Source organism: Procambarus clarkii, chromosome 15 (genome assembly GCF_040958095.1).
Source record: "Procambarus clarkii isolate CNS0578487 chromosome 15, FALCON_Pclarkii_2.0, whole genome shotgun sequence".
NCBI classification, from domain to species: domain Eukaryota; kingdom Metazoa; phylum Arthropoda; class Malacostraca; order Decapoda; family Cambaridae; genus Procambarus; species Procambarus clarkii.
This window is the reverse complement of record NC_091164.1, coordinates 526,208-538,212: the sequence shown is the minus strand read 5'-3', so window position 1 is coordinate 538,212 and position 12,005 is coordinate 526,208. Positions and strand designations below refer to the sequence as shown.

The 12,005-nt window shown below is 47.0% G+C and overlaps 1 protein-coding gene across 2 annotated transcripts in view; it reads right to left on the bottom strand.

The window, feature by feature from the left end:
• Positions 1 to 12,005, bottom strand: part of LOC123759030 (phospholipid phosphatase 1) — a 40,129-nt gene that overhangs the window by 20,405 nt on the left and 7,719 nt on the right. The window contains exons 2-3 of one of the 2 annotated variants that reach the window (XM_069324859.1): positions 2,524 to 3,405; positions 2,305 to 2,464 (exon numbers count right to left, since the gene is read on the bottom strand). In XM_069324859.1, the coding sequence (XP_069180960.1) occupies positions 2,305 to 2,365 (61 nt within the window). In that variant the 5' untranslated portion in view covers positions 2,366 to 2,464; positions 2,524 to 3,405. Of the gene's footprint in view, positions 1 to 2,304; positions 3,406 to 12,005 lie in introns of both variants that reach the window. The other variant, XM_069324860.1, reaches the window with a different exon arrangement.

Here is a 12,005-nt window from a genome sequence, read left to right as displayed (position 1 = left end):
ATATATATATATATATATATATATATATATATATATATATATATATATATATATATATATATATATATATATATCACATTACCAATGATAATCATTGGTGCGGTGGTCACGGTACTGTATACGTTTAGGGGTAATCCTGAACGGCATGGGTTCGAATCCTGGTCGGGTCATTTAGAGCTCTTAGTGATGATCTATGGCGAGGTACTGAGCACACGATACTTCTGATGTGTCAGTGTGTGTGTGTGTGTGTGTGTGTGTGTGTGTGTGTGTGTGTGTGTGTGTGTGTGTGTGTGTGTGTGTGCACAACTGGAATACTGTTGTTGGAGGTCGATATCATATAACCGGGCACGGGAGGTGGCTATCATTAAAGAATGGTGCCCCAACCACTTGGACGGTCGGGGATTGAACGCCGGACCTGCATGAAGCGAGACCATCGCTCTACCGTAACCGGACACTGAGACACTTGTCTGACTCAACTTTTTGGGGGGGGGACAAAATTTCCCCATAGTTTTTTTTTCCAGTTTTAACGCATAATTTAACAGCAATTTAAATAAGTCTACCAAACCGGATATCCGGGCGTTTTTCTTCGGCACCGCACGAGGTGAGTGACAGACCTGACTTCGGGGAATGGGGGGGGGGGGAAGAGGGGGACATGATTGCGAGGACTCGTTACAGGACTGAACTAGGGCAGAACTCTTGGAACTTTCTGCCCGTCGGTTGTTTAATGGCCTGACTCCCGACCTAATTTTCTCTATCAGATCTACTACATATATTTCTCTCTCTCTCTCTCTCTCTCACACACACACACATGGGGGGAAGGGGGGAGGGGGAAGCGCTCGCGGCAGAGTGGACAGCGCTCTGGGGTCGTAGTCTTAAGAGGCCCGGGTTCGATCCCCGGCAGAGGCAGAAACAAATGGGCAGAGTTTCTTTCACTCTGATGCTCCTGGGACAATGGGACACATGTGGAAACTGAATACCCGAATGACTCACAGGGACGTTAGAAAGAACTTTTCTTTCTAGTTTTTTTTTCGAACTTTTCACTTCGGCCTTTGTTTACAATGACTCAACCCGTCCTCTAAACAAAGACCCAAAGTCCATTCCATGCACCCGCCAAACCCCCTTTGTTTATGAATGAAAAACGGTTTACACACACAACTCACAACTGATGACCTTCGAACGCTTCCGGAACAAGTGCTTCACTGACGAATTGTGTTCGAATCACAACGCTGTAAATGCTTCACCCACATCTATCGTGACGTCACCAATGTAAACAAAGCACCCCATTAGAAACGGTAGACATAAAGCAGATCTTCATCCAAGATATCGACGTGGGATTGTGTCGTGTGACGGGTCCAAATGGCTTGATTTGGCCTAGATGGCTTGATTACCTCCTAGATGGCTTGAGTACCTCCTAGATGGCTTGAGTACCTCCTAGATGGCTTGATTACCTCCTAGGTAATGGAAGGTTTGAGGAAGGGGGGGAGGAAAAGACAGGTGTTGGACGTGTTTAGTTAATATGGTGTGTGTGTGTGTGTGTGTGTGTGTGTGTGTGTGTGTGTGTGTGTGTGTGTGTGTGTGTGTGTGTGTGTGTGTGTGTGTGTGTGTGTGTGTGTGTGTTTAGTGACTTATGTCTGAGTAACTAGTTTATGCATAACTAGTTAGTATGTGAGGGTTGCTAGTTTAGTTCATTTATTTTTGCACCCCATACCCGTCTTGTGGGCGGTAATGGAAGAGGGTTTACAGAGGCACATAATGGGCTCAAGGATTGAACCCCTACAACCCATTTAGCACAGTAAGTTACAATCTTGATGAGCTAGTTACAAAATTCAATGCACATCTTCACCTCAACAATGTGCTCGAGACCGACGACAAGTACAGTTTCTAAAATAAGCAACTGACATATGTGGAGAGTTAGTGTCACAATTTATATATTTGTCCTGCACACCGCCCCCCATCCAGTGAGCAGCGGTGGATAGATTACAGTTACTTAGTTACTACCTACAGTTAGCAAACTGGAGATATTTGGCTAAGATTGGCTGAGGGTTGCTTGTGTGAGTAACTGACTCGTGTGAGATTAACTGGGCAGTGTGATCATGTGCAAATTCAGAGAAGACCTGCAAGACGGACTAGCTTGTGTCGGAAAGAACCTCTTAGAACCAACACGAAATGTATATGTGCCTGAAACCAGTAGTCTCTGGAACCTTTACGCTATTCGATTAATAACCGAGAGGCAGGGTCCAAGAGCCGCAACTCATCCCTCGCAATTACACCAAGGTGATAACTGACCTGTAAGAGAACACTAACCCGTAAGGTAGAGAAAGATGTCGAGAGCCGTCCGCAAGACCCTGCTGGTGGCGCACCGCATTGCGCCGACGAATTCGACCGTCTGCCTGGTCACTTCGATGCTCTGTGGGTCAAATCACCGCCTCTTGTGTCACTTCGATGTCTCCAGCGTCCCCAGTGCTCCGGGAGTAACTTCGATGTCTTTCTATGTCACTTCGATGTCTCCAGCGTCCCCAGTGCCTCCGTAACTTCGACGTCTTTCTATGTCACTTCGATGTCTCCTGCGTCCCCAGTTCTCCGGGAGTAACTTCGATGTCTTTCTGTGACACTTCGATGTCTCCTGCGTCCCCAGTGCTCCGGGAGTAACTTCGATGTCTTTCTGTGACACTTCGATGTCTCCTGCGTCCCCAGTGCTCCGGGAGTAACTTCGATGTCTTTCTGTGACACTTCGATGCCTTCTGGAACACTTTGCTAGTTAGGTTTACAGGAAGCTCCCACGTACTCTAGGGATGGGAGCTAACTACCCGCGTCGTGGCTCCTCGTCTCCCTGGCGCCTGAAGCAAGATTCTTGTGGGGAAATCGTGACCGATGAATGTGTGCAACCCCTGAATTCTAGTCCTGTAACTCCTTGTTCGTTCTCTTGAGTTTAGGGACTCCCTGGAGGGCAATTTGCTTGTTCTGGCGCGCGTGTTTGAAGGAATCCTGTGTTGGTCTTTTTTTCCCGCCAAGTCTAGTCTCCGAAGATGAAGCGTTCCGCTCTACGTGAGATATTCGTGTTTCAAGATACATGTGTATACCTTTGCATATATATATCCCTAAAACCCATCACGTCACCAAGGTTATTCTTTGTCTGGTTAACTCCCACAGTCACGGTGACTACGGCATAAGTAGACGAATGTATAAAAATGTTCTTTTCTTTAACTCATTTAAACACGCTAATGACCGCGTCAGAAAGATTTCCGGTGCTACTGTTAGCGTTGCTGCTACTGCTGCTGCTGCTCCTGGTATTGCAACTGCTGCTGTACTGCTGCATCAAGGAGCCCCAACAGCATCTACTAGACGGCGTCCTCCTGGAAGTAGTGCGTCCAGAACCTCCCGCCTACGCCTCCATCCGCCAACAATCTGTAGAAGGGGAAAACAAAAGAGGCATAAGAGGAGAGGTGCAGAACATCCTGTAGGAGACGTCAGCTGCCTGTTACTACTGCTGGAGGAGCTGTGAGTCACTTCTGGCGCCCTCCCTTCACCAGTGTGTGCTAACTTTATTATTAAAAAATGATTTTTTGTTAGTATTATTATTATTGACAGAAGTAGTAAGAGTAGTATTCGGTGTAGTAGCAGCAGCAGCAACGCACCAGTGTTAATGATAGTAGTGATATCTTGAGGTTATCTTGAGGTTATCTTGAGATGATTTCGGGGCTTTTTTAGTGTCCCCGCGGCCCGGTCCTCGACCAGGCCTCCACCCCCAGGAAGCAGCCCGTGACAGCTGACTAACTCCCAGGTACCTATTTACTGCTAGGTAACAGGGGCATTCAGGGTGAAAGAAACTTTGCCCATTTGTTTCTGCCTCGTGCGGGAATCGAACCCGCGCCACAGAATTACGGGACCTGTGCGCTATCCACCAGGCTGCCAGGCCCCCATAGGGGGGTGATAGTAGATAGGACAGGTGATAGTATGAATAATAATAATAATAGAAATAGAAATAGTAATAGTAACACTAGTGACCAAAAGATACTACCACCTTAACAATTCATAAATCTAGTTAATGACTGACAAATAGTATTCAATAGAAGCACATAGTATTCAAATGAACCTTAGAATCCCCCCTTCATCGCTACATACATCTACACAAGAAAACTTTAGTTCTAACTTGTAAACTTAAAAAAAAAAAACACCCACACGTAAAATTCTCCTCCCTAATCTTTAGCCTCAACCTTAGTCACCCCATCCTAATCCTCATCCTTATCCTAAAGTGAGGATTTGATTGTTTCCAAGTAACCTTGGAGTGGGTCCTTAAGTCCAGTCCTTCCTCCTGCCGGGGGGGTGGGGGTAGGGGTGGGGCTGGGGTGGGGGATGGGAGGGAGGGGGAAGGAAGCAGCGATGGGTGTGATGTGAAGGGGGGAGGAGGAAGAGGAGGGGAGAAGAGGAAGAGAGGAAGTAGAGAGAGAGGAAGGAGGGAGGGAGGAAGGAAGTCCTATAAGAGGCGACTTCTATTTCTATCCACCCAAACATGTCTAACCTACGCTGGAAACAAATACGATGGGAAAGTGAAAAGGAAGAGGGAGGGAGAGAGGGAGGAAGCTGTGATGGGTGAGGAGTTCTTGTGGAAAGGAGGAATGTGAGAAGTGAATCCTGTCTCGTGTTACCTGTGGAAGGGGGGACGTCTAGGCTCTGGGAGGGGAGGAAAGGGGAGAGGAGGGGAAGGGAGGGGTAACTAGGAGTAAGGGAAGGAGCCCCTACCCGAACCAAACCCTAATCAAGCACAAAATAATATGAATGCCATATACAGTTTACACGAGTCTACCCTCACAAAGTGAATAATGCCCATTTTCTACCGAATTTATCAATCCGTATAAAATGCGACGCATTAGTAAAGCTTAAAAGCACCACAATATTGTCGCTTTCAATGCATAGGGTATGTCACGGGGGGGTTGCCTGGGGGGGGGGGTTTCTATTTAGACAAAACCGTTGCAATTGTTACGTAATGGCAACTCGAAAGAATTGGCTTCAAAATCAGCTGTATCTGGCTGTATTCATTGTCGCGTCTCCTAAATTTTGTAAATTTTGCCCCGAGGGGCTCCTGTAGTTTGTAATACACTTTAACAGGTGAGGGGGGAGAGTGAGAGGAGGGGAGTTGATGGGAGGGGGTTAGATGGGAGAGAAGGAAGGAATTATCAAGGGAAAGTGCCAAGCCATTATGGCTATATAGCACTTGGAAGGAGTCAGGATAAGGATCTGGGATTGGACGGGGGGAAGGAATGGTGCCCAACCACTTGTTCGGTCGGAGATTGAACGCCGACCTGCATGAAGCGAGACCGTCGCTCTACCATCCAGCCCAAGTGGTTGGACTAGATGGGAGAGAGGGATAGATGGAAGGGGGGGGGGGTGAAGATGGGAGGGGTGGGGGTCGTGGATGGGGGGGGTACGTACTGTAGGAGGTGAGGACGGAGGGCTGCACCGGACGCCACCCTCTACACTTCCTCGGCCGGGGCTGCTATACTGAGTGGCAGCTACCGGGCTCCCTACCCAAGGTCACCTTTCTCACTCACTCTGTGTCCACGGTCACCCGGGGCACGGTGACGCCTTCTGGGGACATGGGGACGCCTTCTGGGGCGTGGTGACGCTTTCTGGGGGCGTGGTGACGCCTTCTGGGGCGTGGTGACGCCTTCTGGGGCGTGGTGACGCCTTCTGGGGGCGTGGTGACGCCTTCTGGGGCGTGGTGACGCCTTCTGGGGCGTGGTGACGCCTTCTGGGGGCGTGGTGACGCCTTCTGGGGGCGTGGTGACGCCTTCTGGGACGTGGTGACGCCTTCTGGGGCGTGGTGACGCCTTCTGGGGCGTGGTGACGCCTTCTGGGGGCGTGGTGACGCCTTCTGGGGCGTGGTGACGCCTTCTGGGGGCGTGGTGACGCCTTCTGGGGGTGTGGTGACGCCTTCTGGGACGTGGTGACGCCTTCTGGGGCACGGTGACGCCCCCATAAGCATGGTGACACCTCCTGGGGCATGCGTACCATGCCCCCAGAGACGTTACCATGCCCCAGGAGGCGTTAGTCGGGTTGTGACAATGTCCTCCTTAGTCACACATTTCGATCTTTTACAACAGCTTCGAGCAATAGTCCTCGTTCCTGGTCGTGTTTACCTCCACGTCCCCTCGCCGTGTCGCTCCCATCCTTGGTTTACCTTGACATTCGCCCTGAGTATCTCATACGTCGTTATCATTACCCCGTCTAAGTGCTTGCACTCACCCAAATATACTCAACTAGCAGTGAGTATATTTGGAAAATTATGCTCACGTCCTGAGCCTTAGCAACGTTATATATATATATATATATATATATATATATATATATATATATATATATATATATATATATATATATATATATATATATATGCACAGGTATAAGATATGCACAAATGCTTAATAACAAAACTATGATAAATGCAATAAAAATATTCTTTGAATGTTGCTTTTCAGATGCCCACTCGAAGACCTGTTGCCCACGAATGAAGACATCTTCAGTTGCACTGAGTTCGCGCTATTGATTGGCGATTGCAAGCATTAAATATGAGCGACAGCAACAGGTGGGGCCAGATGTGTAAACAGAGAGAGAGAGAGAGAGAGAGAGAGAGAGAGAGAGAGAGAGAGAGAGAGAGAGAGAGAGAGAGAGAGAGAGAGAGAGAGAGAGAGAGAGAGAGAGAAAACTTGCCTGTTTGTTCAGCTTCGCACGCTTGAGACGAACTAGTGATAAGCAGGGGGGGGGATGGGGGGGGATAATGATAAGATGGACTGAATATGCAGGCACTGTTCTTAGCAGCATTTCCCCATGCCCTTGGATTGGTTCTTCCCCCCCCCCCTCTCTCTCCCTCTCTCTCTCTCTCTCTCTCTCTCTCTCTCTCTCTCTCTCTCTCTCTCTCTCTCTCTCTCTCTCTCTCTCTCTCTCTCTCTCTCTGTCTCTCTCTCTCTGTCTGTCTCTCTCTCTCTCTCTCTCTCTCTCTCTCTCTCTCTCTCTCTCTCTCTCTCTCTCTCTCTCTCTCTCTCTCTCTCTCTCTCCCTCTCTCACTTCCCATTTCCTCATAAAAAAGCAACCAAGTTTATATGTATATGTGTATATAAACTCCCTACCCAAGCTACCTTATATATATATATATATATATATATATATATATATATATATATATATATATATATATATATATATATATATATATATATATATATATAAGCTATATAAAATCTATGTATATCCACTCAGTTGAGTGGATATACATAGCTGTCTCGTATGGGCCAATAGGCTTTCAACAGTTTCAATAATTCATATGTTAAGTACAGACTAGTGCACACAGGTACAAACCAGTATACACAGGTACACGCCAGTACATACAAGTACACACCAGTACACACAGGTACACACCAGTACATACAGGTACACACCAGTACACACAGGTACACACCAGTACATACAGGTACACACCAGTACACACAGGTACAAACCAGTACACACAGGTACACACCAGTACACACAGGTACAAGCCAATACACACAGGTACACACCAGTACACACAGGTACACACCAGTACATACAGGTACACACCAGTACACACAGGTACAAACCAGTACACACAGGTACACACCAGTACACACAGGTACAAGCCAATACACACAGGTACACACCAGTACACACAGGTACACACCAGTACATACAGGTACACACCAGTACACACAGGTACAAACCAGTACACACAGGTACACACCAGTACACACAGGTACACACCAGTACACACAGGTACACACCAGTACACACAGGTATAAACCAGTACACACATTTACACACCAGTACACATAGGTACAAGCCAGTACACACAGGTACACACCAGTACACACTGGTACACACCAGTACACACAGGTACAAACCAGTACACACAGGTACAAACCAGTACACACAGGTACAAACCAGTACACACAGGTACAAACCAGTACAAGCCAGTACACACAGGTACAAGCCAGTACACACAGGTACAAGCCAGTACACACAGGTACAAGCCAGTACACATAGGTACAAGCCAGTACACACAGGTACAAGCCAGTACACATAGGTACAAGCCAGTACACACAGGTACAAGCCAGTACACACAGGTACAAACCAGTACACATAGGTACAAGCCAGTACACACAGGTACAAGCCAGTACGCACAGGTACAAGCCAGTACACACAGGTACAAGCCAGTACACATAGGTACAAGCCAGTACACACAGGTACAAGCCAGTACACACAGGTACAAGCCAGTACACACAGGTACAAACCAGTACACACAGGTACAAGCCAGTACACACAGGTACAAGCCAGTACACACAGGTACAAGCCAGTACACACAGGTACAAGCCAGTACACATAGGTACAAGCCAGTACACACAGGTACAAGCCAGTACACACAGGTACAAACCAGTACACACAGGTACAAGCCAGTACACATAGGTACAAGCCAGTGTACATTACCAAGTCTTAACCCATGCACTGCGCCACCCATACTAATATAACCAAAGCCCCGCACCCACTTAAGACTTCAGACGGTCAAGGTTAAGCTGCTATGCTTCACTGCATTGCGTTGCGCAGCGTTGCATTGCATCGTACTGTGTTTCACAGGATTGCATTACATCGTACTGAGTTGCGCAGCGTCGCATTACATCGTACTGAGTTGCGCAGCGTCGCATTACATCGTACTGTGTTGCGCAGCGTCGCATTATTCGTGCTACGTCGGATAGCATTCAGCCCCCTGTCGTTGTGGCCCGTATGTCAACAACAACAAAGAAGCCTCGCCTCGAGGGAGTCCAATTCGCGAAGTTGACCTCTATATTCAAGAGCAAAGACTGATGAGAGCAAGAAATCAGCGAGTGAAAGATGGGGGGGTCAAAGAGCTGAAGTTCAACCTTGCAAAACCCATCTAAATACACGATGACGAGTACCCACGAAAGAGGGAACACGAGAGAAATGAGAGAAATATCAAGGATACCGAGACACGGAGAGTGGAGAATACCGAACAAAGAGGGGATAGTCATCCACACACAGAGGACCACTGGAGGCACTTGACAAATATGACAAGACAAAATTGCTGACTATTCAACACTCACGTGAATGAGAGCGCTCAACACTATGCTCCGCTGCCACTAACTGTGAGTTGCCTGACGGACCAAAAAAAATGAATCCTCTAGAATGAGATGAGCAGAGAAGCCACTACAAATCAGTATGGCAGGGAGAACATTGACCCTCCTCATCCCCCAAACCCACACTGCTCCCCGAGGAGAACAACGGTACGGGAGCAAGTGATGAAAGTAGGAGTGGTATGAACACTTTCACACACTCGACGAGCTTAACAGATGACAGCAGGAGGTCTTCACACTGGAGCAAAGTGACAGAGAGAGTGAGGAGGAGGCTCGAGTGACGAACTACCCACAACACCCATGAAGACGAGGAACCCTCTACACCACCCATGGGTTCCCCAAAAGCTTTAATACACTGTATTCTTCATCGGGGGAATGTGTTGGATGCCAGTTAGCCGCCATGGACATACACATAGGGTGACCCAATACCCCTCTTATGATGGCCGGCGCTAAGCTAAACAACTTAATAGGTATCAACAACGTTGTCAGCAGATCTGAATGTAGCTCTGCGCCTGCAGCCCTCAGACCTTCAGAGACAGCCTGGCTGCAAGCCACCAAGAAACCCCCGTACCAGATACGACGGAACAGACAACAAATATCAACAAACAAGTCAATATGAGAACTGTGCGCTTGATGCACACTACAATGCACACTACACAGTACACACAGAGCAAGGATGTACACCCCCCCCCCCCGGTACACATAGTGTTATGTAAGGGAGCCGGAGCGGGGACACTAAAGCCCCGAAATCATCTCAAGATAACCTCAAGATAACTCCCCCACTACACTCGTGTGTCTCACACAGGAACCAGGAGCCACACCTCATGACCCTAAGGGGTGTTAACCTCATCACCAAAGTCTAATGACGAACATGAGACGCTAAATGGAGTCTGCAGCCACTGTATTTCACAAGAGTATCTAGAGCATCAAGGGGTAATTATATTGTTGTTAGTCCTCTTGTTACGTCAATTATAATATATAAATTGGAATATATATATTCTCGGGTCTCGCTTGACCTGACCTGACCTCAACCGTCACCTCCTGCAACCCTTCCTGAGGCTAGGTTCGTTAAAGCAGCGGCCATCCCCCCACCCCCACACCCCCCCCAAAAAAATACATAATTGTTCGCATTTAGCATTAAAATATGTCTGCTATAATTTATAATATATAAATTATTATTATACATTAAAATTCTATAGTATATATAGTTAGGTTTAAGTTAGATCAGGTCTTTAGATTTTGTTGGCATTTTTTTTTTATATTTGAAGTACGAACATTTACAGCGTTGCGAGTCGAACAGAGATCGTCAACGAAGTACTGTTCGAAAAATTGTTCGAACGTCGTAAGTTGTGAGTAGTGCAGCCCGTCCTCAACAAACAAGTCCAATCGTTAATCCGTCCTCAACAAACAAGTCCAATCGTTAATCCGTCCTCAACAAACAAGTCCAATCGTTAATCCGTCCTCAACAAACAAGTCCAAGCTCGTTAATCCTGGGTACTATAATGTGAATAATACCACCGAAATACTATGCATTAGTTGAAGGTTGAGGGTTGATTAATTGAGTTGAAGGTTGATCTGAGATCATTAGCACTCGGGGGGGGGGGGAAATCAAATTATTAGTGCAGAGTATGAGAAGTGGTTGGGCAAGAGGTCATGGGGATGTGCTGAAGTGCTTCTCCTGTAGAGTAGTGAGCAAGTGGAAGGGAATTATTAGGGAAAAGGGCCAAGCCCTTACGACTATTATAGCACTGGGAAGGGGTCAGGATAAGGATTTGGGATGGGACGGGGGGAAAGGAATGATGCCCAACCACACACACACACACACACACACACACACACACACACACACACACACACACACACACACACACACACACACACACACACATATACACACACACACACACACACACACACACACACACACACACACACACACACACACACACATACACATACACATACACACACACACACACACACACACACACACACACACACACACATACACACACACACACACACACACACACACACACACACACACACACACACACACACACACACACACACATACACACACACACACACACACACACACACACACACACACACACACACAGGACAGCAAAACACTAAAAGAAGAGTCAGACTAGCGAAAGAAAGAAACAGGCACTTGACCCGTCATGTACCAAGAATGATATGATTCTTAATATCATTGTCTTCTGCGATGCTTGTCTCACAGGCCCCCCCTCTCTCTCTCTCTCTCTCTCTCTCTCTCTCTCTCTCTCTCTCTCTCTCTCTCTCCCCTCCCTCTCTCTCCCTCTCCTTATATTACCAGGACTCTGACCTTCACGTATTATATCTCACGTTTTTGTCTCCATTGGAGGAACATCTATAATTTCCCTTAAATGTCACAGCCAAGAACATCAATGGTACTTTCGTCTATTCTCTCATCTCCTCTCTGTTCTTTACTACCACCCCCCCCCTTCCTATTCTTCTATTCTTTTTACCCCCTCTCTCCCGCTTTCTTCTTCTTCTCTATTTCCACTTTCTTTCTACTGAAGAAAGGACCTGTTGAATACTGTGTTGTCATACTGATTTGCGTCATCAAATGAATAACTGGAGAGCAGTAACTATCGCGGTGTATAATGTGAGTATATTTATAGTGTTGTATAATTTTAGCAAAATGTGTAATTGGTGTATAATTAGTGCTGTACAGCCAGTGGTGTTGTTGTCTAGTCAGTGTTATAGCAGTGTATGGTGTATAATTAGTGCTGTACAGCCAGTGGTGTTGTTGTCTAGTCAGTGTTATAGCAGTGTATGGTGTATAATTATAGTGTAGTA